Source organism: Bactrocera neohumeralis, chromosome 2 (genome assembly GCF_024586455.1).
Source record: "Bactrocera neohumeralis isolate Rockhampton chromosome 2, APGP_CSIRO_Bneo_wtdbg2-racon-allhic-juicebox.fasta_v2, whole genome shotgun sequence".
NCBI classification, from domain to species: Eukaryota; Metazoa; Arthropoda; class Insecta; order Diptera; family Tephritidae; genus Bactrocera; species Bactrocera neohumeralis.
Genome location: NC_065919.1, coordinates 84,724,737 through 84,752,584, shown reverse-complemented (window position 1 = coordinate 84,752,584; position 27,848 = coordinate 84,724,737). Strand labels below are relative to the sequence as shown.

Below are 27,848 nucleotides of genomic sequence, written 5' to 3'. Positions count from 1 at the left end.
CGTAGAACGAAAACAGCTGTTTTTACTGTTTTATCAAGGGCAGATGCACTTCTAGTTGCCGGCATGACTTGATCTGTTTGTGTATAGAACAAAGTTTCGAATTATTGGAAATCCATATCTTAAATAACAATTGAAAAAAAAAACAGCACACTTATTAGCTATATTATTAATGGAATAATCAGAACTACATATATGAAATGAGTAATCAGAAAATTGGATGGAATATTTACTTTTTTATAAATGATTTGTGTGCTTATGAAAAGTAAATAAACTTGGCAACTTTGAATTAATTTATTTTTCACACGATGACAGTTCCTCGTTCTCGTTTTTCACTCGATGGCGGAAATTAATGAGAAAAGACGACGAAGTGCAGAAAACGAGAAAATATTGTAAAAAAGTAATTTTCAACAGGAAAAGTTTCTAAAACTTGTGAAATTGTTGTCAAAATCGAGAGTATCCGCAATCGGGAATATATATTCGATGAAATTATGGCCGCGGAGCAACGTGTATTAAAACAGGATGGTTATTTGGACGTGGGTAATGTCGAGGAATCGCGTAATATCGCCTACCATCCACACTTGAATGTAATTCTCGTCTTCGACTCCAGTAATCAAGTGAAAATTCTCGATGTACATTCAGGAGTTATTTTACAGACTTATAATTTAGGCGGAAATGGTAAGCATAACAATGGGTAAATTTGTTCACTTAGTAGCGCAGGAAAGTGATATTGAATTTGTGTCTGGAGATGTCTGAAGGTGCTGTTGTTACCTGAATAGAAGTAAAATAAAAGTAGAGAAGGGCAGGGGCTAAATATTGCATACGAATAAAAACATGCCGCAGTGTTAGTGCGCAGTTAGAATGGGGAGGGACTTTTCCGTTTTGAAGTCATTTCGACAGCTGCTGCAATAACGACTCAAATTAAGGTTTTGTTTCTGATTATCCGTTATCCGTTAGAAGTTCAATAAAATGATTGTTTATGATTACTATTAACGGAATGTACGTTCCTATAAATATTGAACACACTTTAGAAATTAATAAAAAAACATAGAAATATAATTAATTCTTTTATAAATACATATATATACATAAGTATATGTATATCGTTCATCATTATTTGATATTTTTAAAGTTTTTTTTTATAATTTTTGATTGTATTTATTTATTTATTATAATAAATTTTTGATTGTAATTTTACAAGTAACTGCATTTATCTTTTGCAGCCATCGATGGAAACGTACGAGGAAAATACCTTCCCCTACAGGAGAAGATACTCCTTTGGGACGGACAGAATTTAGGTTTTCGCGGTGACTACAATGGTGTTTTGCTATTGGATACAATTCTTCAACCACCTATTTTGCAAAATGATGATCTTATCAAATTAGAATTGCTTCTATCAGAAGCGATAATTTTTCAGACGTGTCTCAAAGATCTCGAACAAGAAGGCTTGGAATGCCCTAGTGACGTCAGTAATGAACTATTGGAAAAGATAAAAAATGCACAAGCAAATGCTAAGAAGGGTATCAAAGCTCAGAGGGTAAGGCGAGAAACATAGATAGTTTTGATTAATTTTAGTTTAAATAAACTGATTGAAATATTTTTTCAGTGGAACACAATTTGTTTGGAAGTATCGTATTCAAGCTTAAAATTGGTTGCAAATAATGTAGTTATTATGTTGAAGCGATTAGAGCGTCACATTCCCGCCTTGGCAATAGCTTCGGCTATAAATGAACGACTAACTGATCTACTTTCCGGATCTCGAATACCGGATTTAAGTTGGCATGGAAGTAACTTTCAGCGTGTGCTAATGCATTCTGAAGCTGTACGCAGACAAACATTTGAAAAATGGCCACATATGGACTACAAGTGGGCTTTACCCGATCAAATGGCACAAGCCGGCTTTTATCACCAGCCATCATCATCTGGCGAGGATCGTGCCATGTGCTTCACCTGCAGCGTTTGCTTAGTTTGTTGGGAGAAAACCGACGAACCGTGGAGTGAACATGAACGCCATTCTCCGATGTGTCCGTTCGTCAAGGGCGAGTACACACAAAATGTTCCATTATCTGTGACATACGCAACCAATCCTGCTGTGTCTGCACCGGGACTTGGTTTCGATGTCATCTCAAACAGCGATTATGCCAACGTATTATGCACAAGTTGCACGCAGACTGGGGAAATTACTATTTGGAGTATCGAGCGACATCTGAAGAAGATGCATTCCTTCAATATTGCTAGTTTAATGAAGGATATCTGTGATGAAGGGTATAAGTGGGCACGTGTGACCGCAATATGTGTTCTGCCAAATGCCCGTGCGCAGTGCAAAATTAATGCAATGACTGCAAATCAAACAGGCGGAGGGGGGAGTGCAGGTTGCGGTGGGGTTGCAGGTGGTAATGTGACCGCCAGTGGCATAGTACAATGTTCCTCCACGTCTACTCTACGCGCAGGTGTGGTTGGCTCCAAAATCGTATTGGGTATGAGCATCCGACAAAACACCGGCGAATATTTACTTCGCATGGTGGTGCTAAATATTGTTGAGAGTGATCGTGTTCAAGAAAATACTGGAAATAGTAACACTGGTACTGGATCTGGAAGCGGTAAGACTAGCATTAATAGCAACGGCAATGCTGGCACAAACCAGAAGTCGCAATTGATTGGAGGTAAGAAAAAAATTGTATAAATTTACTAAAATAATCAAAAATTACTTTCACTAGTCGCTGATAATGGTGGAGGTGGTGGCGATGGCACCAACAGCGAGAAGCTGAGTGACAAATACGATCAGCGAGACGATGATAACAAATCGCTTTCTTCGGATTTCGAAAAATATGCAGATGGCTTCGACAGCAACGGATTTGTATCGGAGTTAATTGCTTTGAAGAAAGGTGATTGTGTTGTTGGCGATAAGGTTGAGAGTCTCAAAGCAGATTTTAACGATTTATTGGAGGATGAACTTATGAAAATGGACTTATCACAAAGCTATATAATTTCACAATTTTTGGAAAAAAGTCATGATGCGGGAAGCGGTAATGAAATCAGTGTCGGAGTAGGAGTCGGCAGTGATGTATCTTTGAATGCCAATGAAATTGAAATGGATCCAAGCTATTTCAAAGAGAAGTTATTGGCTGCTACACTAGCAGCACAGCAAAATAATACCAATAATAACAATGGACACAAAAGTAGTAACAACAATAATAGCAATGGTAGTACAATTGTTCAAAAGCTAACTGTGAGCGAAGATATTGATTGTGTAGTTGAAAGTTGTACAAGTGTGCGAAGAATGAATGCGCTGGTGTCGGACGGCGAAGCGTGCAGTGGTGCTGGAGGAGGCGCCACTAATGGCCGTCGCGAAATCATCGAAATCGGTGAGATTTTGCCGGTAAATGGCAAATGCAATCAGCTGCTGGTGAAATTAGTAAAAACAAAAGCGCCTAACGAAACGTCAAGTAAGATAATTATGGCAACAGTGGACATGGATTTAGACGATGAACGAATGGAAGGTTTGCTGGAATTATATTGAAGTAAATTGATTTGTTGTTTTTATATGTAATTTTTTCAGATCATGCGGATTTCAATTCGGAAGCGGTAGCTGCTCAACTTCTACTTTTCGACTATGCAGATTCGACCATTTCAAATGAATATACTTTGGCCGTCACTTTCAGTCGAACAAAGTGTCCTCAACAATTGTGTATTTTGCCAAGTTTTCAATCTTCAGATGATGATCAAAATAGCTTCAACACAGATTCGGGTGCGCTTTGTGTCGTATGTGCTGACGGTAGCATGGAAATTTACTCCCTAACGGACTTTCAACCTATAACAGTTGTTGAGGAGGAAGGCGAACATTTCGTTTCGGTTGCATATTGTCGTAGCCTGGATCGTCTATGTGGCTGCACACGTAGTGGGTCGCTAATATTTTACTCCTTAAATGACGCAGAGAATGAGTCTGGTGACGAAATGCTCGAAATGGAAGACGACTGCAAAGCAACATTGGCATCAACGTACCCCCAAAGACAAAGCGAAAATGATTTCCCTAATACTGACGCGGGAAATAGCAATATTGCATTGTCCAAAGCATCCGTGACTGTTCCAGATGGCTTAAGCAGAAACGTGGCGCCAACTGTATACACATCAACGAGTTCAGTATCAACCGGAATTGAGCACTTAACAGAAGACAGCCAATATTTTGGCATTGAATCGTTATTGACTGCCAGTAATATTAAAATAGATTGCAGCGGCCAAGGTTCGAGCAGTAGTTCTGGCTTAAATGGTGGACTAAATAATAATAGTTTGTCACAATCGTCGCCATCACCCTCAACGTCTTCTATTAATGCGGCGTCCTCTTCCAATTTGCTGGCATACAAAACTAGCGAACTTTCGCTTGATGATTTACGAACTCTCTACGAACTCACACAGTTCGACGATGTGTTGGCCTTATATACTGCCGAAGTGCCGAGTTGCTGGAATGATCTAGTGCAGGCGCAGAAACAGCGAAAGCAGCCACAACATTTGCGCCATGGTGACGACACGCAATTCACGAAAACGTGGCGCTTACATAACGATGCGTGAGTTGAGCTCAAAATTTTAGAAATTGTAAATATTTTAATTTTTTTCTCCTTCAGCACCACTTGGGATGAGCACATTATTGAACTTAACCTCGTGCAACCGGTTAACTTAGGACATATTGATTTGAAGTTCTCACTATATCAGCAGTGCCATAATCCGGCCGCAATTCAAGTCACATTACTAAAACAGAATACCAGCGGATTCGGCTATCGCATGAAAGGTCCGCACCTCAATTATAAGCAATCCGCTATGGATGACAACATAGATTTGACTTTTAACAGTTATGATGGTAAGCGGCATTAAATACCAGCATTTAATATATTTTATCACTGACAACTTATTTGTGCCCAATTTATTATTAGGCAACAATGAGAATCCTGTTCTGAGTGAAGAATATCTACAAACACATAATGCTGAAATACTTGCGGGCCCAATTGAGTTGTCCTCGTGCATTGATCTATGCGACCAAGGCGGCACAGTTACACTGACATCACCGAAACTGTTTAAGACGCGCACGCGCAACTTTCTGTTACACATTAAAACCATGTCAGATCCAGCAAAGGAAGGCCAAAGCAAGACGCGAGGCAAGTAGATAGCTACATGTAAAGTTTTTTTAAATTTTTTTTTTTATAGATAAATCAGTTGTATCCTGTAGAATTGCTGTCTAACAATTTCGATTTTTATTTTTTTTTTCATATTTCTTTACTAATTCATGCCTCCATCATATCATTAACTCTCATTAAATCAATAACGTGACATGCTCTCACTATCATCCGATGTCATCGCACATTGCTTCACTTGTCCATCTTCCTGCATCACGCCCATCGCTGTAATACACGCTTGCAAATTCGTTGAAACGAATACAGTGCCTGTACGTAAAGGTGCAATAATGCGTTTACCGTTATCATCATCATTTGCCGGAAGCACAGCACATAACTTTATGACAAATAATACCGCAAGCTCAAATGCATCCGCCACCAACACCAATACCAGTTCGTTTCCGTCAAGCTCATCAAAGTCACGTTTTGATTTTTACATTGGTATGCAATTATTAGTTCTGTATAGATAGAATGGGATATGCAAAGCTTTATTTCTAACTATTAGTATGCTAACTCTTCTATTGTAATACTAGCATAAAGTATATATAAAAATTATTTAACTTAAGTCTCAAATTTTTTGCAGGTTGTGATTGGTTGCATGAGATTTCCATCAATGTTCGCGGTGTGAAAAGTCAAAATCGCATTCCCAATGAGCGTTTGCAGAGAATAGCAATGCTCGAGAGTAATATTCTGCTTGAGAATCTGTTCAAAATTGTGAGCAATTCCAATTCAGCAACGCTGGAGAAGAATCTAGCTTTGGATATCCTTACATGGATATGCTTTATACGCTTAAACCGTTTCCGCTCACCAAAATCCGAACGGATCAAGGGGCAAATTAATAAAAATACAGCTTCTACAAACACAGACTTAATGGCTCAACAATTCGAATGTATCTGCCTGTCGGAAAAGTATCTGGAAAATATGCTGCGCAACTGCATCATACACAGCAATCGCACAATGGCACACAAATGCGTCAAATTGATACTAATATTAACCGAGTAAGTTAGCCGACGCACAAATTCAGTTGAACAAAAAAGTTATGTAATGAACGTTTGTACCTTTCAGCGGCATATGCAGTCTGCCTGTTGAGGTGCAGTCACATTCCACCCTCGACGTTGCCATAAAGGACGCCGTAGCGAATACATTCAACGAGTTGCCGCGCGCCAAGTTCGCGAGCGTTGTGCGTTGGTATGCCATGCTCGCTTGTGCCACTTCGACACTAGAATCACACAACGGTATATCGGAGTTGTGTGTTAAATTACTGACTGAAATTGCAAAGGAAATCGATGTGCGTTGGGATCCCTACTGCTCTTTGCTCAGTACAAGGTATAGAAATGCTTAAAAACTGCTATGCCGTTTTTTAATTTTTTTTTTTGATTTTTCTTAAAACAGATTTGGTCTCTACGGCTTTCCCTTCGAGCCTGAAATATTCGATTACGACTTGCCAAATGTAAATAAAAGTAACGTTGTACTGCCCTCGTCGCTAATGAATATGATTCGTTCGAATGCAGGTCTAATGCAAGCCGCCGGTTTAGATATTAAAAAGCTTTGCTCTATTGGTAAGTGCGTCGGAAGATATATGTATATATTGAATTTGTGCCTTAAATTGTGTTTAATGTATATACGTAGATGGTGTGGATTTTCGTACGTTTCCGCATTTGATCAAATGCAAGAGTGTTAGTAATCAGCTGCGCGGCTTATTGGAGGTTGAGCAATTACACTACACATGTGCATCGACGTCGGAGGCAACGCGTATCGATAATATGGACACGGTGTCTGCAAGCAGCGCATCCAATATCAATATGGAGGAATTGATTGTCGCACCGATGGTAGACATGCCCAAAGAACAAGAAAGCTACAATGTAGGCAAAATGCGCTTGATAACATATGGAATGTAAAGCTAATGTTTGTTTGGTATTTTTTAGGTCAATGATTTGGTATATAATGTGGATAAACATATGAAGATAGTCAACGCTAAGAAATCCGAAAATGATGTAGTCGCAGAAGTGCTGAAGCCAAACGGAATATGTAGTAAGTTCATTAAAGAAAACGAGAACAAACGTTTGCGCCGAAGCTATAAAGCGCTTTATATGTAAAAGTATTTTTCGTACAAGAACTTAATTTTGGTCGATCGTTTTTATAGCACCTATATGCTATAATTACTCGGATCTGAACAATATGTTCGGGGTTTATAGCCTTGTCTTGAGCAAAAATCTTTAACAAATTTTGTGAAGATTTGTTCTCCAATAAAAAATTTCCAATATAAGAACCACCCTATATAGTGGTGGTTCCGACAAATGAGTCGGATTTTTAGTACAAATGAAATTTTTTTTAAGGAGAAACGGACATACACAAAATTTAAGATCTATATCTTAAAAATTGAGCGACCTACCATAGCTAAATCATGACTCAGCTCGTCACGCTCATCATATGAGGACTTTGTTGCAAACATTGTATACCCTGTTCAGTATAAAAGTACTGCAGTATCAAAAGAAACAGATATAAGCCAAGATTTAAAGTACATATTTGTATTACGAATTTGTAATTTTCGTAGTTTCCTTACAAAATTACATAAATCGAATTTATACTTCTCACCTTCAATTATAAAGAAAAAGTCTTTGTTTACGTACCTTGAGCTACTGTCTAAAGCATCAAGCGACTACAATTTTAATTTTATTTCTTTCCTCCTTCGTAGATTTCAATCCAGCCAGCATCATCGATGACAAAATCAAAAAGTGTATGCCGCTTTTGCCAAAATTCAAAGCCATTTGCAAGTACATTGAGTATTGCGATGAGAACTTGCAAGCCACTTCAGCTGGTAATAACAACAGCAACTATGCCAATAACGATACAATGCTCTCAAATCCAAGTCTTCTAGCCAATTCCGATCCGAAAATTAACGAAGCCAGCGCTAAGGCTATAACAATGGCTACACAAATCATCTACGAAGCTACGCAACAAGAAGAACAATTACAACAACAGCTACAGCATCTTAACAACACAGAATATTCGTCGCCGCAAACGCCATCTGTAGCCGAACAGCAACAGCCGAAAAAGCAAACGCAGCACAAAGACAAAACTTTAACAGCTAATGCCGAAGCGCCGGCCATTGGCAATGATAACTCGAATGCCAATGCAACAAATGTCTTTGCTTGGCATAAGCTGCTGGCGCCACCGCCAAAACAAATGGTCGTTATTGATCGTATGCATTCCGGCGCACGTCGTTTTGTGGTCTTGGACTTCGGCTCACCCATTTTACTCACCGATTTGGTTATACCCGCATGCGACGAGCTGGCATCACTGCACATAGACATTTGGTGCTTTGATGAGGAAGCCGACAGCGTGCGCTTAGTGGTCGCCTCTGACATCAGCACGAAAACCTTGGTCCTCAGCGATCTGCAACCACCACCGATTTGTCGCTACATGAAAATCACCATAATTGGACGCATCGGTATGTCGGCTACGAAATGCAAAATTCCAATTGGTTCGTTTTATGGACACGCCGTTGTTTTGGAACACGACGGCTACGGCGATTCGCTGCTGCGTTTCATGAAGCAACCCGCACAAAATATACAAGCACAGATAAAGGCGCTGACGTCGCTGTACGAGGATGTGCATTGCCGTTATAGTTTGGCTAGTTGTAAGTTAATCGAGTTGCTGACACCCATTCTCAACTGCGAGATGTCAAATGTGGCTCATATGCAAGCATTCATCCACAAGCAACGCGAAGAGGACGCTAACACCGTGGACAACAGTAAAGTAGTCACCATATATGAGGTGAGTCTCAAACATTTTAATCATGCAATGCATGTTGTTGTTGTTGTAGCGGCAGAAAACATTCCACAAGTAATTTTGAGGAATAGTGCCGAGTTAACGTAATCTGGGTCCGTTCCGGTTACTAAGACCTGACTCATGCAATGCATGGTTTTATATGATTTTCTTCTATTTCGCTGTTACATTAATTTTCGTTGCACTTTTTAGGAATGCATTCTATTGCAACATCAAATCAATATTATACGCAATGTCATTGGACGTTTGGAGAACTCGCTACACCCAGTGCCCTTCGGTGCTGTTGCGGCTCAAGCTGCCGCCGGCTCGTTGGAAAATGCGAATTTACGAAATGTCTTGCAGTTGGCATCACGTGACAAACTTCGTGTTCTGGGCCAAAGTCTAGTGGAGATTTTGCTGCATTTTTCCATTGAATATGGTATAAAGGTACAGTTTATTGTTTTTCGATTTCAAAATAGTATGAAATTTTGCTAATCATATATTTTTTACCCACAGAATATTTTGCCAGTCCACCAGCTGTTCACAATGGATGTGGCCAATATGCTGTTCAATTCGTTGGTGGTATATGGCGATGCACACATCCAGCTGGCCACATGTTCGCTGCTGGTGCGCATGTGCTGCTTCCAGAGTTGGTGGGGCGATTTCTTGGCGGACATCTTCTGCAATTTGTTTTCTTCGCAGAACAGTAAAATCTTTCCACAAGACCGGTAAACAATATTAGCGTTAGATAGTGTATTAGTGCTGTACAATGATTTTTTGTTGCAGCATTTTCTTCTTGCTGACCTACTTGGGAAGACGTAGCATCGCAATGGGCACTTGCCGTTCGATAGTCATCGACGCAGTATTGAAGACATTGGCCAAGCTTTTGGCACCGATTTCGCCCAGATATCAAGAGAGCCAAGCGACGGCCACGCGTATTGATGACACAGATGACAGCGGCGGTGCTAGCTCTGGTGGCCTGTGGTCGAAATCGGATCTGCAGCTGATCACGTGGCTATTGCTATTTTTATCGGTGTGCTTGGATGACAGTAATGAACGCAAAGATAAATGTATGTATTAATAATTTTATAAATTCGTTTAACTCTATAATATGCTACGCTGTATGCCAATTAGCTTCGAGTCGATGGGACTTCATGAGCTGTGAAACCGATTTCACCAAAACTCGCTCACAAACCACAAATACGTCTGGCAAACAGTTGCGTTGCTTCAAGAAACGCATTGTGCAACAAAACAAATACAGCGTGCAGCCTTATACGGACTGGGGCAAAAAGATTTTCATGATTCAGAATGAGGTAATCTAAATTTTGTCTATGTTGGGCAAGCACATATAACATGCTTCCGCATTTATTCGCAGCATCCAGGCATTTTCATGGAAATGACAGGCAAACCGAAACCGAGCAAAACCAACAAGACAAATATAACGCCAAAGACCACCAAGGAAACCAACCAGGAACCTGAAAACAACTTCGACAAGGGACTAAAGACCATACGTTTGAATAACATATTGATCGTGATTCGTGGTTTGATCGCATTATTGCTGGAAATGGATTTTACCTGCAATATGGATCAATTTCTCCTAACATGCAAGGTATGTAGACTCTGCGATATTTGATTGTGTATGCGTCTACCATTAATTACTGTTATGTGCTTTTATGTCTGCAGGTCATTGCGCGCTTAGTGTCTGCATGCCGTCCCGCAGTGCAGTTGTCAAAAATAATTACAACCACGCAATTGGAGCAACTCATTCGGCAAGCGGTGTGGAATGATCAGCAACAGCCCTGGGCTGTGCATGCGATCACCTGTTTGCTACAGGTAAGAAAGTACAATTTGAGCTTGTCATTTATTTACACACTCTCACGTTTGGTTGCAGGATCTACTCGATGCTGATAAGCAATTCAAAGATAATGACAATGTGTGCGCCAATACGGAAGGTGTGCGACCGATGGAGGGTGTTCAGGAAACAAAAGATCTGTTCTCTGACTATTGTAAGGAACACAACTAAGATTATATGAGATTTACAAATACATATTGCGTTTTTTTTCAGCAAATTACTTGTCACAGGCTGTAAACTCGCAACTACAATCCGTTGGCAATGATATACAGTATTCTGATGGTACGTAGCTGTCATTTGAAACATCTTTTCAAATAATATTTCATGATATTGTTTCCGTTTAGGCGTCAAATATTCCTACTTGCCTTCGTTAATCGAATGCGAAGACACCGAATTGGATGACATATTGAACGACATTGATATTATCGAACGTTCGAAAACGGTGACCAAGAAGGACAGCAATGCCATCAATAAGAACACATTCAACTATTTCTGCAAATCAATATCCAGTGCCATGGACGCACGCCTGGACGTTGGTCTCGACATTAATGTGGAAATTCAGCTGCGCCGCCTAACAATGGTCTCCTCTTTGGATATGTATTCGTCCTTGCCGCAAATATTGGCCAATGAGTTCATTACGACTCCGCCGGAGGCGACCGTTTGGCCGGAGTATATTACGGACATCTGGTCTAGTCCGGAGTACAGTTGCGGTGAAAACACTTATAAGATGTTTAAAAATGTGTTTGATTGCATTTTTGCCCACCTACATTTGCAAGTGAGTAGCTCTGTTATTATATGCTTTAAAGTTTTGTTTAAACGAACATTGTTTTTGTTTTGCGCAGGATACATGGGTACACCTGGAGCAAGTGTTACAAATGTGGCTGACTTTGAATGGTGAATTGTCTGACAAACCCTACAATTCCGGCATCACACAGAGCGACATACCAAAGATACCGTTCGGTGCGCATGCCGTGCAAGGGCTGCTGCTCGCGTTGGCGTGGCATAACGACATTAAACTGCGCACTTGGTGTCTCGGTTTCCAGTGCTTGTTTTTGGCGTGTAATTCACAGGCGCTGGGCGATGACGACACCGATTCGACACGCATCAATGAAGTGATCGTTAACGATGAGAATTTCGAGAAGATGCTTCTACGTTTCTTCTCCGGTTATGGCATGAGTTCTTCGATCATTACAAACCGTTGTGTAAGTCTATATTTTGCAGCCTTGAATGTGTGTGTTTTAAATAATTTGTTGTTTTGTTGTCACGTTTTATAGGCCGGTCCAACAATTTGCAAGAACTTGCATGAGCTGTTGATGTGGCTGCACAAGAAGAGCGAAAGCAGTGCTCTGACAGTTGTTTCGAACCGTCGCAAGCTGAAGGACACTCTATTGCATGTCATTTTGCAGTTGGTGCAGCCAGGTGGCGCCATCGCCAATCAGCAGGGCCCAATTGATGCTCAAAGCCAGTTGGTGCGGGACTTACTCTTAATACCAACTGACAAACCCGACTTGAATGTGGCGCTAAACATTATCGAAAGTGTTTGTAAGTTTATTTGGCCCTAGAAGTCGCTTGAAGACGTATGATATTTTACTATTTTTTTCTATATTTATTCTACAGCGTTCTTGGTGTTTAACAATATATCTAATGGCGATAAGTTACAATGTCAACGCTCAACTGATTGCAATAATGCCACGAGTACTTTTAGCAATCTCTTTGCGAATGTATTGGGCTCAGAGAGCACCAAGCAGAATACCACGCTCTCTGATAACTCGCTCATAATTAGTTTATTGAAATTGTCGTCGTCGCTGGCGGAGACCGAACTGCCTAGACAGCCTAGTGTAAGTCAAAATCAATATACCAACTGATCAAATTTGACCATGACTGACAAAAAAAAAACACCATTTTCACAATTGCTGCGATTTAAAACACGAAGTAGTATTCCTTATTGACGGTTGTCTTAATTCTTTTTTCGCGCGTCGTTTAAATGGACCAGACCGAGTCATATTTGATCAAAATGTAATTTTTCGAAAAGTACTTTTTCAAATTTTTGTATTATATTTAGGAGGTGCCTATACCAGAAGAGGAAGAATTATCAAATGAAAGCCAAACTGACGAAACCAAGGCGGAGCAGTTGAATATAGAAGGCCACCGACCGAAGACACCTTGTATAGCCGATACTGGTGCGAATCAATATGTAAAAGCATATAATTTCGTAGCTTATATTGTCTCTATTCCCAACAGTACTGCGCCACTTCCCCACAATGAAACGTTTGTTGGGTTCACTCTCACATTGCTCCAGCTCATCGTTCACCATAGTGGCTTCGTCCTCTAACTTTTTACTAGACGAGCCACAAAGCACCGCCGATGCCGTTTTCAATCTGCTCATTACACTGTATGACAAAGCATCGAATCCACGTCTCATTGTGGCATCGATTTGCCAATACTTAGAAACCAGTAAGTAGTTATCTCTTTGTGACAATGTTTACAAATGTAAAATCTTTAAATGTTTTCCGCGCTCTTCATTTACAGGTACAATACAGCGCAACGCTTTGCCTCGTTTGCAGTTGTCAGAGCCATTTTTGTGGTATATATCGAAAGTGCTGGAGGTATCTGTGGCTGTGCAAATATTCACGCAGCTGGGTGGCATCAAAATCATTTGTCAAAATTTGGTGCGACTGAATAAGATTCTAATAAACATGCAGCCGGGATTGGTATGCGCGCCTCAACTACTACTACATTGTACTATCAATTTTTAATAAATTAAACTTTTTTCAGATTTCGCTGATCATGCAACATATGACTAAAAACACTAAACTCAAACTGCATTCCCATGCTTGCGTGAATGGCAACGGAAAGAAGACGTCTTCATCCTCCAGTGCTGCACAGAGTCAGCGCCATTTCCAGGACGGTCTTATAAATTTCGCGCCGTTTTGTACCATATCCGCCGAGCATGACACCGCACATTCAGCCGACATCTTAATAATGAATCCGGTGGCATCGCACAGGCGTCCACGCACACCTGCTTGGAGCTATATGTTTTATCCAAACGAATCGCACGTCGATTTGACCATTACACTGCCAACAGCTATACTGTTGAAGGAGGTACAACTGCAGCCACACGCCCCCACATTGGCATCGTGCCCGTTTGCGGTTGCTTTGGAGATATCACGTGATTACGGTTTGGGCCCGATTCCAGTGGGCCCACCGCTCACTACCACCGGTATGACTTGCATACGTCTGAAGTTGGCTAAGCCGGAAATCGCCACCAGTGTCGTACTACGCTTGTATAGGTGTGTCAGCGCGTTTATTTGTAACAATTTTTCCAATTCTAATACAAATTTTCTCTTCTCTGCTGCAGACCGAAAGATAGCTCCAACATCGGTCTCTCACAAATTGCCATTTTGGGCAATACGATATTTGCATTCAATTCCAACTCGTTGGGCAGCGGTGCTAGTGGCAGTAACGGTGTTGGTGTCGGCGTCGCCGGTAGTGGTGTCTTCAATTTCGACCAAAACAACGATGAGGACACATTCGCTAAGACGAGCGTCGGCTGGATGCGCATACTGGCGCGCTGTTTTAAAGCGCCCGCAATTATTTACGATGAAAAGTTGGCTGCCGATGTGATTGGCGCTTCGGCCGCCTTCCCAGGCTTTCTGGAGGCCTGCTGCTCACTAATGAACATTATGCCAATGATACCAAACGCCGCATTAGAAAATCTGCACACTGTCTTATTGAAACTGGGTGCCTACAATCGCAACTTGTGCCTATCCATAATACGCATATTGCTCTGGGGCACAGCGCCACAAAGTAAGTTGCCCATACATATATTTTCGCTTTTCATACTTGTACTTCTTTTTCACTCTAATTTTTTTCTTTTCAGCATACAAGCTTTCAAATGAGAGCATCTGCAATCTACTTTATGAGCTGGCCACTACCAGAGATGATTACATGGTGGACAAGATACACGTGCTCCTCGAGTGGATCGTAAAGTTGCGCCAAAACTTCAGCAATCGCACATTGCGTTGTAATAATCCACAAAGCGGCTTTGTTAAGTGCGTGGCTTCGATACTGTGGTCAGTGCATGCGGAAAACCATGTGCCGAATTTACAAGAACTAATCACCACCGATCTCTTTGACGCCTGTATGCACTGGATAGACACATTGGAGAATGAGGAACCGCTAAAAGTGGCCTTTGACTCCTTGCTATGCTCGCTGTGTTGTATAAAGCCGGAACTGTTCAACCAACTGATCACCAAACTGAATGTGAAGGTGCAGCAAACGAATGAAATGGATACCAGCAGCGGTTCAAGTACAAGTGTGGCGACGGTGGGCGCACAAGCAAACGCGCGCGATAGTGGCATAAGAGGCGGTTTGACCGACGATAACAAAGGTCAAAGCGGTAGTGCATGGTTCGCCAGCGTTGCTGCAGCCAATTTAACAACATTATTACAACGGCCGGCCTACTTGGGCACATTAGCAATGGCCTGTCAATCGCCATCTGCCGTTTATCAGTTGGTGGACTCGGGTCTGCCGAAGTTATTGGCCTACGCCTTGTATGAATATTGCAGCGCTTTGTTGCCGGAGGTGAAACGGTCCGTGCCGCAATCGGCGGCGAGCACCTCAGCGACAGCCGCCACAAATAATAGCGCTTCAACATCAAGTTCGTCGGCGACTGCACAATTATCGAGCACTTCAAGCGCCTGCCTAACAGATGCTGATAAAGCAGAATGCGTAGATGATAGCAATACAGCCATGAATGAGGTTGTCGTGCCGTTACTTAATTGTGCACACGTACCGAAGGTGTTAGACTTCTTCTCTGAATGCTGTGCCGAGGGTCATATGCGTGATTGGCTTGGCACGCAGCAAGGTGCCATCTTTTGGAAACCGTTGCTAGAGCTGCTATGTAATTATCGTCCCATGGAATATGCCGGTGAGGAACCGATGCAACAGGCATTTATACGCATGGAACGTGCCACCATCAACTTCTTCTCGCGTGTTAGTGCTTGCCATCCGAAAAATCAAGATACGCTAACCACTTTGCTGATCGCTGTAATTCGTCGGCCGATGCAGGGTTCGCTGGGTGGCAAAACCACCATCTCCGGTTTCACGCGACAAATCGTGCTCCAGTTGCTGTTGGAGAATGAACGCATTCTGGTGTCGGTTCGCAGCAAACAGCCGTTACAGAAGCGTGATTCCTCGACTTTGTCTGTGGCGGCGACAGCGAACAGTGCTGCCAGTAGCAGCGTATCAATGTCCTTGGTTAATCATCATCCATCTAAGCGTGTTAATGCACACCATCTGCTCTTTGGTGTCAGTGCGAACACAAAATGCCAGGAGATACTACAAAATTGTGTTTCTGGTAAGTCGGACTCTTCAATTCAATCTTCCTCGAATTCCATTAATATCATACTCACAAGCTTTTATTTGCATAACCCTTTAGATAAGCTATTACACGCTAGTTTTTAATTATACTATTGAACTTCCTTGTAAGTTTGGCCGCTGAGTCCAAAACATCCGCACTTTGTTTCTTCCGTCATTGTGTGTCCGAAATATGTTGTTGTTGTTTTAGCAATAGAATTCTGCCGAGTTGACAGTCCTTGACCGGATAAAAGAAATCCAGGTCCGTTCCGGTTACGTAGACCCGACTGTCCTGGGAACGGCAGAACGAAGTAGACCGTCATTCAGAGTGGAGCCATCAACACCTTCACCGACTCCCTTTCCATTGCATACGAAGAGCTCGAGCTGCCGCGAGAAACGAGAGTGATTCTAGATAGATCCCGACATATTCAATGTATGTCCCGCGTGCAATGAGTCGCCGCATGACACTGGCCACCTCTTTGCATGCCCCATCAACCCCCCTCATCTGACACCCTTTAGTCCGACCCCGTCGACATAGTATGTTTCTTCAACCTTCCGTTGGATGACGTCAACACCGGCTTAGCTAATCCTCACCATCCTAACTTGGATTAGGTATCCATTACAACAACAACAATAACTCGAAAAGTACATGCCAGAACAAAATTCTGGGAATTTTGGTATTCAGTGACTAACTTTACAAGCGGTAGTTGTTGTTTTTTTTTTTCAAACTATATCAATTAAAATAAAACCTTAGTTAGTTGACTCATTTTGTTGATTTCTCATTGTAGCTGTCACTCATACATTTATTTTTCATTTTTTTGTTTTCGTGTTTCGCTTTTATTTGTTGCATTTTTTGTTACCCACACTTCGCACCATTCACATGTTTGCGTGTTGTAGTCTACAGTATTCTATTTTCCTCAATGCAAGCAGAAACGCGTCCAGGGGAGAACAATGCCCCAATGAGTGGCACCATAAACTTGGCAACAACCAACAGTGGCGAGCTTGGAGCTAAGCACGACAATGAGAAGTCCAAAAACGATGTGTATGATAGCATTCCGTTCAAATTCAATGGTTTGGAGAATGGCATGGAGTTCTTGAGCGTGGCAGCTGGGGTCACAGCGAAGGACAAACGCATTAAGGATGTGAAAAATCAGGTGGCGGCAAGCAAAGAAAACAAAGACTTGTTTCCCAATTTTCCAAGTAATTAAAAAAAATTTAATTGTTTTACCAAAAAGTTTAACACTTTAAAAATTTGCAGAATTCTTCAGTATTGAAGACTTTTTGACGCCTGGCTCCATTATTGCGAATTGCTCGCAACTCGTGCATCCAGATTGTCCGGAAATTGTGATTACCAGTGATACCACTATATCGCAAATACTTGCCGCCTTACATAGCAAGGGCCATTCGTTATCAACCCCTTGCATCACACTGAATCTGGTAAGCGCTTTTGTGACGAAATTTTTATTTTTAAAGTTATTACACATTTCCATCATTTTAGATACCTTCCAAGCCAGTCGAAACGAAAGAGGACTCTGTGCTTATGGCTTCTGACATTGAGCCGCTGCCATCGCCATTGCAACGTTTCTCCAGTCGCGGCGGTTTGTCGCTGCTCGCTCAGTATTTGCCCACAGTATATCCGGACAGTGCCGGCCGCAAAACGCCTACCACATTGCCGGAGAAGGAGAAGAGCCCACCCATGACTGACTGGGTCAAACTCGAGCCAAATGATGAAATATACGAAGATCTGGAGGATCCAATCACCGAACCTACATCCAAACATGCCACAATCACATCGGTGCCGCAACATTCCCTTGCAGCTTTTGGTCTATTTCTGCGCTTGCCACCTTACTCAGATGTGCTGCTGCGCGATAAGGTGCGTGCACAATGTCTGTTGCGGTTGGTGCTCGGAGTTACTGGCGACGGCGAAGGAAGTAAGTAAAACTAGTCGTATGTCGTAAAGGAAGTAAAAAAATTATGTTTTTAACTTTTTCGTTTCAGATGACATTTATAGCTTGTCCGTTGCACCCTCGCTTCCAACGTTACCGTTTGAGGTATTCCGTCAACTGCTGGACAACTCACCTCTGACTACCGATGATGGCATGCTACTACGACGTATGGTCATCGAGGTGGGTGCAATGCATTTAGTTTTGAATTGTCTGGGTGTATTCACTCACCAATCGCAGAATTATCAAATCGTCAGCCCACAAAATGAGGTAAATAAAATATGCTGAGTGCTGTTAAGTATTTGTTGTTTCTGAAATTATTGCCTCTCATCCAAAAACAGTCTTCTACCAGCGGCATTCGCACGTCGTCAAGTAATAATGTTGACGACTCTTTGGGCACATCCGATGATAAGGGGCATATGTACTGGGCAAAGGGCACTGGATTTGGTACGGGCTCAACGACGCAGTCGTGGAATGTGGAACAGGCGTTGTTGCGGCAGAAGAGCGAAGAGGAGCATGTAACAGTTTTATTGCAAGTACGTATTAATGTTGAACAATCTTAGGAATATTGCTGACATATCTGATCTTCCCAGGTACTCTCGAGTTATATAAATCCCGGCGACAAAATCCCAGCTGCTTTACAGTCGGACGAAATCATGTCGTATCATGAAATTACTGAAGTAACCGGTGAATTGCCATCCTTATTTTTGGTGTTACTTCAACAGTCGTGTCTCATTCCGGCATTAAGTTCCTACTTGCGTAATGATTCCGTACTGGATATAACCAGACACATTCCTCTATATCGCGCCATCTTACAATTGCTGAGAGCACTGTCGCTCTCGCCAGAATTAGTTTCACTGCTGCAGCCGTCGCCGAATAAAAGCGAAAGCTCGCCTGCGATTGTTGAGCTGCTCTTAAATATGAAGACCTGTGTCGACACATACGCAAAACGTTTAAAGTAAATATTCCGTTATATTTTAACACTAACACTCAGCAAACTGTTAATTTTTAACATGTTTACTTGTTTGTTTGTAGGGTTAATAAGAAGTCCAACATAAAGGGCCAGACGCAACAGGTGACCGTCAACATTGATGATGGTGACGACGAGGGGCTTGCTTTACTTATACCCGATATCCAAGAGACGACCGTTTTGGTGCAAAAGACAACCAATGCAGATGCGCTCGCCAATCAGCAGCGCCTGGATCGGGAGGCCGGCGGAAGTGGTTGTGGTAGCATTGAGCGCGTACCGCAGAGTAAGTCAATCGAGCAGCGCTATTTGGAGGTGATGAAGAAGCTGCAATTCGACACTGCGGAGATGATTGTGGAGGCGGAGAATAACGGCTTTCGTTTCGTTATTTCGCATCATTTTGAGAAGATGGTGCGCATGGCGGGTGATCGTTATCACCCGTCGCGTGTGAAGCGTCTGGCGCAAGAGGCGGTGACGCTATCGACCAGCTTACCGTTGTCTTACAGTAGCTCCGTCTTTGTACGCTGTGATACCGATAGACTGGATATTATGAAAGTGAGTACGAAAATGAAGATAAGTGTGCTTCAATGCCAAAATGTACTTTTTTGAGTAGAGTCACAACCATTTTCGAAATTTCCAAATATAGCAAATATATTATATTGAATTTCCATTTTGCCACAGGTATTGATTACTGGGCCAGCAGACACGCCATATGCGAATGGTTGCTTTGAATTTGACGTCTTCTTCCCGCCCGATTATCCCAACCTCCCGATGATGATAAATTTGGAAACAACGGGCCGTCATTCCGTACGTTTCAATCCCAATTTATATAATGACGGCAAGGTTTGCTTATCCGTACTCAACACCTGGCACGGCCGACCTGAAGAGAAATGGAATGCGCAAACGTCTAGTTTCCTGCAAGTACTGGTATCCATTCAGTCGTTAATTTTAGTCCCGGAGCCGTATTTCAATGAGCCTGGCTTTGAGCGTAGCCGCGGTACGCCCAGTGGCACACATTCTTCACGCGAATACAACAGCAACATATACCAAGCGTGCGTTCGATGGGCGATGCTGGAACAAATACGTAATCCCAGTCCTTGCTTCAAAGATGTAACTACAAATTATTTTTATTTCTTTTTTTTTTTACTTGGTTTTAATATATTCGACTTGTTACAGGTGATCCATACGCACTTTTGGCTCAAACGCAATGAGATCTGCGCGCAAATTGAGAATTGGATTGAGGAGCTAAGCAAACCGCAATACAGTGAACGCAACAGTCGCACCATATCATTTAATTCGATGGTCCTGCGTCGCCAGTATCGTCATTTGCGCGAAGAGCTCGCCAAGCTTAAAGTGCCAGAGGGCTTGGAAGATCTCGACACACCGTTCAATCCGAATGTCAATCTGCCGGCAATGACTGAAACCACCAGCGCTGCAAATGTCACCAACACCAAGGCAACGACCACAACAGCGTCGACAACCGCGTCCACGACAGTTGCCCCTGCGATCGGTATTAAATCAGGTGGGAACGGCAAGGCCGATAACAGCCGTCAAGAGAGTGAAGACAAGAACGTAAATGCGAATAGTAGCAGTGATAGCCCCACCACACCGACTCCGGCTAGCAGTAGTGGTAGCAATAGTAGCAATACAGTTGCTATACAAATCCCGGCACCAACAAACACTTCACTGGTCAACGCCGAATGGCAGAGTATTCCAAGCCAAACCGCGGAGGGCATATCGCCATCTGCATCGGCTACAACCCTGGGACTGACAACGCTTTTGCGTCAGAGTATGCCGGTTGAGGTTAGCAATGATTTCGATAGTATGAACGATGCGACTATGGTGATGCCACCACAACCGCCAGTTCCAGCTCCTGTAACCGCCAAGGTGAGCACCGTTGAGGCGGCAACAGCACCAATTGCTGTTGAAGATACTGATGAGGACATTCAGATCGATGCCAGCGAGTACAACTACAATGCTGATCTGGTGCAATCGCTTTTTTACGCTGACGACTCACAATTTGAGAATTCCAATCTGGGTGATTTCATGGAATAGACTTGATAAATATATATATGACGGTAGTCAGTTAATGGATGGTTCGTACTTGTAGTTGTGGCAGCGACGCCTCTTGTATGTGCTTTATTTCAAATCAATTTTAAGTATGTGTGTGTGTTATCCAATTAATTCTACTCTTATTAATTTTATTAAATCATTTTTATAAAATCAAATAAAACAGAAATCTTTTGTTTATATACAATTGTACGATTTTATCAATTTGTTGCAAACAAATGAATTGTGTCTTTTACTTTAAATAAACTGTATTCAAATCTTATTGAAACGCAACCACCCAATGCTTAAATATATTTTATTGTCAAAGGCACAAATCACTGACTTTTCGACTCGCTCTCCTTTCCAAGTTTTCACGGTCCAAAATTTGGACATTGAAGCGAAGTTTACATCAATAAAATCATTCGCAATTGACGGAAACAGATAATCGAGTTAAAATCACGCATAGCACGCTTGAGAGGAGCATAATCCGCAAATTTAGTTTTCTTCTTTTAACAATAAAATGAGGAAACAAATCTGGGACAACGCTGAGGAATATTGAAATTAATTTTTCCTAACAAATAGGGACGGACAGCCAATACCTCCCTTAATTACATTAAAAACAAATGAGAGGCAGAGAACGGACTGTCGATTTTCAAGTGACTTAAGATGTAATAGCAACAAACGAGATCAATCCTATTAATTGACGATAGTCAATATGGTCTCCAGAGCATACTCCAAGATAGAACGAACAAAAGATGTGTACAATCACAATTAGAAGCATTTCGACAGGCAAAGCCAAGCACAGAGAATGATTTGGAAGCGATATAATTGATGTGGTTATTGAAAGAAACTCTTTTGTTAAATTGTTAGCCCAAAATCTTTCATTTCAGTTAAACATTTTATCACGCAATTTCAAATATTGTAACTAGAGGATATGATGCTAGATCCCCTCACATACCATCAATATTATATGCATATATGTATGTATGTAGCAAAAGAGAAACAACAGGAAATGAAATAAGACGCTTCCTTGTGGCACTCCCGAAAGAATCGGATGACACCCAATCGACAATAAGAACACAATTGTCTATTGTGCAAATCGACTGCAAGAAGAGAGAGTGAAAACCTAAAGAGAATATTGTGTGAATTTTTAATAGGAATGAAAGTGAGTGTGAAACTTTATCAAATGCTGTAGAGAAATCTGTGTAAACATAATTTACTTGATATCTAGCGGAGAAGGCAGACATGCAATTATCGCTAAAAACCGCTAAATTTGACACAGTGGAGCGACCAGAGACAAGCCTATGCTGATTGACGTTAATTATTGATTTAACTGGAAAATATAATTTATTTTTAACAGAGCACTCAAAAATTATCCATAGTTGAAATGCAGAGAGCAATTCTTTTCTACAAAAGTCACGCCTAATTTGCTGTGCAAAATATATAATTTTTGTGAATTTGTGCGGAATACCGTATTAGGTTTATTTTTTGAGTCATCTGGCTTATTATCCGCGATTTTTTTTGTAAAGTTCTTCAGAGCCGTCTATTTGACCAGGTAGACTGGGTTTCGTTGAAATAGCTGACAATGAAATTAACATATATTATGTTATTTAGTGTCTGAGATATGTTTTGTAAAACTATAAGTAGTTTGAATAACCATGAAAATATATTTTTGTTGAGATAAAGTGTGTCTTTTGATCCAAAATGACCCGGACCGGTCATTATAAACCAATTCGATTACAAATTTTTTCATAGATTGGTGCAAACTTTTTTATGTTTGTGAGAATTTTTTTTTTTGTTTCAATATCCTTTTATTTATTGAATCTGCTTTTTGTTTTAAAAGCCTAACAATAAGTTATAAAATCTTAAATCTATTTAAAAACTAGACACGCTCAAGCAAGTGATGTGCTGTTTTGGTGATTCATTGCTCCTTAGTACGCGGGCTTATCTTTTCTTTTAAGGCGTGTTTGATCGCTGGAATGTACCAAAGCATTAGCCAAAGGGTTTGGGTGATCTCGGTGTTTAGATATATATTTAATTATGCTGTCTTCTACTTCCTTCTTTATGATAGAAATACCAAGGTCTTTATGGATATTTTCATTACGCATGTACCATGGTGAACACGTGATTGATCTAAGCATTTTTGCTTGGAACCTTTGTATTATATCAATGTTAGTTGCACAGGTCGTACCCCACAGTTGAATGCCATACATCCAAATCGGCTTTATGACCGCATTATATAAAAGCACTTTGTTGTCTAGGCTAAGTTTGGAGTTTTTATTTAATAGCCAATTTAAATTTGCAGCTCTTATCTTCATGCAAGTTATTTTACTAGAGATATGTTTTCTCTACGTAAGTAAGTCTTCTATCTAGGTGAATACCAAGATAAGTTACTTCAATCGCTTGGGGTACTAAAATATTGTTTATTTTTACTGCCGGACACATTTTTGGTCTTAACGAAAACGTAACATGCTTACACTTTTGTTCATTCACATTTATACGTCAGTTGGCTAGCCATACTTCGACCACCCTTAAGTGCTCGGCTAATATTCTTGATGCTATTATGTGGCATTTGTTACGGCTCACTATAGCTGTGTCGTCCGCAAAAGTTGAAGTTAATACATTGTTAGCTGTTGGAAGATCTGCTGTATATATATGATAAGCCTAAAACACTGCCCTGGGGTACACCAGCCCTTATCTGTCGTTCATATATGAAATCCCTTACTTTTACCATAAATTTTCTATTTCTTAAATAAGACTCCAATGTTTTATACAATTCTAAAGGTAGAATATTTTTAATCTTATATAAAAGGCCCTCATTCCACACCTTATCAAACGCCTGAGCCTTTTCTTATTTCGTTAGTAATTCTATTTACTTGCTCTATCGTGCTATGTTTTTCACGAAACCCGAATTGGTGCGTTGGTATTATATTATTTTCGTGGAGGAAAGGAGACATCTTTAATAGTAACACTTTTTCAAATATTTTAGAAAGATAGGGTAGAAGGCTGATTGGTCTGTATGAAGACGGCTGTGTTAAGTCTTTCCCAGGTTTATCTATCAAAGTTAACCTGCGACTTTTTCCATGAATTAGGATAGTATCCAAGATTGAAGAGCAAAGAGAGCACTTTACGGCAATATTTGGTAATTCAATTAGCATTTTCGGGGTAATATTATCATGTCCTGGTGACTTTGTTGGGTTAAGTTCTTTTATTATTCTAGTACTTCAGATGTAGAAGTCCTAATAGACACAAGCGACTCGTTTGCGGTATTGGGCAAGGTTGGCAACTTAAAGTTTTTCTTTGGGAAATTGGGTTGAAATACCGTTTCTAGGTGATTTGCAATGCAATTTGCCTTATCCTCATCACTACGTGCCCAATTACCATTCATCTGTCTTAGAGGCATGTTGGAATCTACTGGTGGCTTGAAAGACTTTTGGGCTTTCCAAAGGGAATTTTGCTTGCTAGAATTTGGACACAGTTTCTTTATATAATTTTCAGTGTTGCGTTCTTCCTTACGTTTAAGCGCTTTTTTAACTTTCGTCCATCAGATTTCAGTTGAAGCAGAGTTGAAGGGGTGCGATTTAACTGCCATTTACGCCTAGCTCGCCTTTTCTCATTTACAAGTTTCTCTATTTCATTATTGGTGACCTTTCTAAATCCAACTGGTTTATTGTTTCTATTTGGTGTTGCCAATACAGCTGCATTAGTTATTACGTCATTAAATTCTCTTATATTTTCATCAATGTCTCTTCCTGTATTTATTTTGCAATCAATATTGATGTGGCTGCTGATATAAATACTTTCTATACTTCAACCAGTTAGTTTTATGTGATGTTAGAGGAACTTTTGGCTCAAATATCATGGGCTGTTCGTATAACTTTATTAGTACAGGAGAATGATCAGATGATAAGTCTGTACATGTATCGACTGTCATAAGCGATCTATCTATATTTTTGACTACAGCAAAATCTATTAAGTCTGGTATTTTTTTTCTATCACTGAGCCAGTATGTCGGCTTACCAGGAGATATTATATCCAGCTTATTATGCTTATTCATATTAGTCTAGTACAGCTGTCGTCCTTTCAGAGCCCCAGTACGTGTGTTTTGCGTTGTAATCTCCACCTGCTAGAAATCTTTGACCTAGTGTTCCGAAAAAGTCTTTCGCTTTCTATAATTTTAAAACGAGGTGGACAGTATATAGCCGTAAGGTTTAAGTCACAACCCCGATTTTTAGTAATATTGTTGTAGCTTGTAACTGTGGAGTAGCATGAGATTCTAGAGCATAGTGGTTTAAACGATTTCTAATCAATACTGCCGTGCCACCATGCGCTTTTCCATCTGGTTGATTTGTGACATAGAGTTTAAGTCCAGGTATATTGAAATTTTTTTATTTGTTAAATGAGTTTCTGATATAATCATTATATGAGAAATTTGATCTTCCTAAGTCAATTAATGTGTTTTTACATAAACGCGAGTCACGATTACAAGTATTTGAATATCACAAGGCAAACGTGATAGTCGTGAAGTCATTGATAACTTGCGCCATGTGAGTCGTCCATCCACCTCCGTTGATGACGATAACATCGAAAAAGTTAAAGAAATAGTGATTGAAAATCGTCGTGTTGGCATCAGAAAGATAGCAGGCAGATCCCAACATCTCCAATAAATCGACTCAACACATGTTGGTTAATGTTTTTGACGTGTCAACGCTTGACTATAACTAAAAGCTGATGGCCCTACATTTATCAAACGCATAATAGCTGGCGATGAGACGTTGATATATGAAGATTACGTCAAAATTGTCCAACAATAGCTGGAATGGTGCTCCAAAAATGATCCGAAACCGAAAAAACCAAAATTCAGAAGGCACTGGGTCAGCGCAGCCGAGTCTTATAACAAGTCTATGGAAAATTTTCTTGCTTGTATTAGCTCAGTAGCCTATTTCATGGTGATAATAAAGATTTGTATACTTGTACAAATATGTGAAATTGGAAATTTTTTTCACAGTCTGAGTCAAATTTGATGAGATGTTACTATAAGTTGTTAATTGTAACAATTAATCCAAATACACTAGAGAGGAGAGAGAGGAGTTGTGCTTTGTTCGAGAGAAACATTTTTTTTAAACAAATGAGAATGAAAGCTAGTAAATAACCACCTATCTCTGAGAGATGTTAGAGTTTATTCAAATAATAACATGCGTGAGTTTTCGTTTCGTGCGGACTCACCTATTTATCAGGGTAAGACGTTATCTTTAAGGAGTCATTAGGGTAATCTGTCCTGTTTTTTTGACATTTTTTTTTCATACGTAGAAATTTTTATTCTACAATAGAACTTTTTTCACATATCATGAGGTTTATCGTGGAGTGTATAAACAATTTTTTTCGGATTTTTTGCGTGACATCTGTCGGAGAAATGGCTGGGTGAATGAGATGCGTTTTTTCACTGGCGGACACGATTTCTCATGTTTGGATCATCTGAAACACAAAACCCAATTATTCTTAAAAAGTACGTGAATGGTTATCGTCCCTACCAGAATCATGAAAAAATGTTGATAAATAAAAAAGTAATTAACGTTTTTTTTTTTTTTAATTTTTCACCATGTTGTTTTACATAAATTTTGTCATAACATTGTCCATAAATTATAAAAAATATAGGAACGATAGCCAGGCGTTTTGTGATAATTAAAAAAAAAACAATAAAATAATCGGTTAAGTAGTTCCACCGGAATCATGTTCGCCATTTTAAAAAAGTGTGTTTTGAGAAAAACGCGATATCGGACCATTATAACAAGCGCTCCGAACGTCGGTATTATTAAGTCCTTGTACGAAAACCTTCCAATGGTAAAGTAGGAATATATTAATTCTAAGGGTACAAGAAAACAGAAAATGATACTACTACTATACTGACTACTACTGACCCCTTAAGATCGTTATGACACTTATCTGGGTTGGAATTATTTTAGTCGTCAGTTTTTTTTTTATTGACAACTGAAGTAGCCAACGTTTTTATAAAAAAATGTATGATAAAGTAATAAAATATTGCTTCCACCCACCTTATCTCTCTATTGTCAGCTACCAACTAAATCAAGTTTTTTGACATACATATATTCGTAACATATGAAGTATGATTATTTGCCTAGTGACGTTTTTATAAAAAAAATGTTTGATACAAATTTTCCGAAATCTTCATCCGATAACTAAATCAAGTTTTTTATAATTGTTTACAGATTACGCGCTATCGGCTACAGAAGATTTTTCCAAAGGCGGACAGGGTGGAATTTTTATAACAAACTTTATTAAATTGTTACAGAGACGCGCTAGAAGTAAAGGGGAGAAGCTGTAAAATTTATACACATTGAGACTAAGGGCATATTAAAAGCAAACTATTTAATTATTCATCAATATTTATTTTTTTCGCCTTCAAAGTAATCACCACCAGATGTAATACACTTATGCCAATGGATTTTCCTGTCCTCGAAACCCTTTTCATAAGCATTTTTTGGGATGGCCTTCAACTTCTTCACCGAATTTTGTTTTATCCCTTCGATCGACTAAAAACGGGTTCCACGGAGCAGCAATTTTAGTATGGGGAACTAGAAAAAATCACACGGAGCCAAATCTGGTGAATATGGTGGTTGAATGATTGTATTCATAGCGTTTTAGGGTTTAAATTCGTACTCTTTTTGATAAAAATTCAGATTTATCGGGACGAATCTAGAAAAAAACGCGTTTCATACCGAAAATATCCATCA

The 27,848-nt window shown here is 40.4% G+C and overlaps 1 protein-coding gene across 4 annotated transcripts; it reads left to right on the top strand.

Moving 5' to 3' along the window:
- Window positions 1-334: 334 nt before the first annotated feature.
- LOC126751703 (baculoviral IAP repeat-containing protein 6) lies at window positions 335-21,304 on the top strand. 4 transcript variants are annotated; one of them, XM_050462172.1, is made up of 42 exons: window positions 335-675; window positions 1,221-1,534; window positions 1,604-2,660; window positions 2,715-3,497; window positions 3,557-4,559; window positions 4,617-4,849; window positions 4,923-5,144; window positions 5,427-5,600; window positions 5,743-6,157; window positions 6,225-6,485; window positions 6,552-6,718; window positions 6,789-7,021; window positions 7,085-7,190; window positions 7,855-7,977; window positions 8,038-8,936; window positions 9,141-9,374; window positions 9,444-9,655; window positions 9,714-9,997; window positions 10,062-10,240; window positions 10,303-10,536; window positions 10,611-10,760; window positions 10,819-10,933; window positions 10,993-11,061; window positions 11,124-11,554; window positions 11,622-11,981; window positions 12,054-12,321; window positions 12,397-12,617; window positions 12,842-12,959; window positions 13,021-13,233; window positions 13,309-13,490; window positions 13,555-14,069; window positions 14,138-14,586; window positions 14,660-16,138; window positions 17,035-17,337; window positions 17,396-17,574; window positions 17,636-18,068; window positions 18,136-18,350; window positions 18,422-18,616; window positions 18,674-19,038; window positions 19,116-19,602; window positions 19,729-20,157; window positions 20,224-21,304. In XM_050462172.1, exons 1-42 carry the CDS (start codon window positions 489-491, stop codon window positions 21,100-21,102), a joined length of 15,375 nt encoding a protein of 5,124 aa, XP_050318129.1. In that variant the 5' UTR covers window positions 335-488; the 3' UTR covers window positions 21,103-21,304. The 4 variants fall into 4 exon arrangements, with proteins under 4 accessions (XP_050318129.1, XP_050318127.1, XP_050318128.1 ...); XM_050462170.1 differs by having other exon boundaries at window positions 7,855-8,936; XM_050462171.1 differs by having other exon boundaries at window positions 336-675; window positions 7,855-8,936; window positions 17,068-17,337.
- The last annotated feature ends 6,544 nt before the right edge of the window (window positions 21,305-27,848 follow it).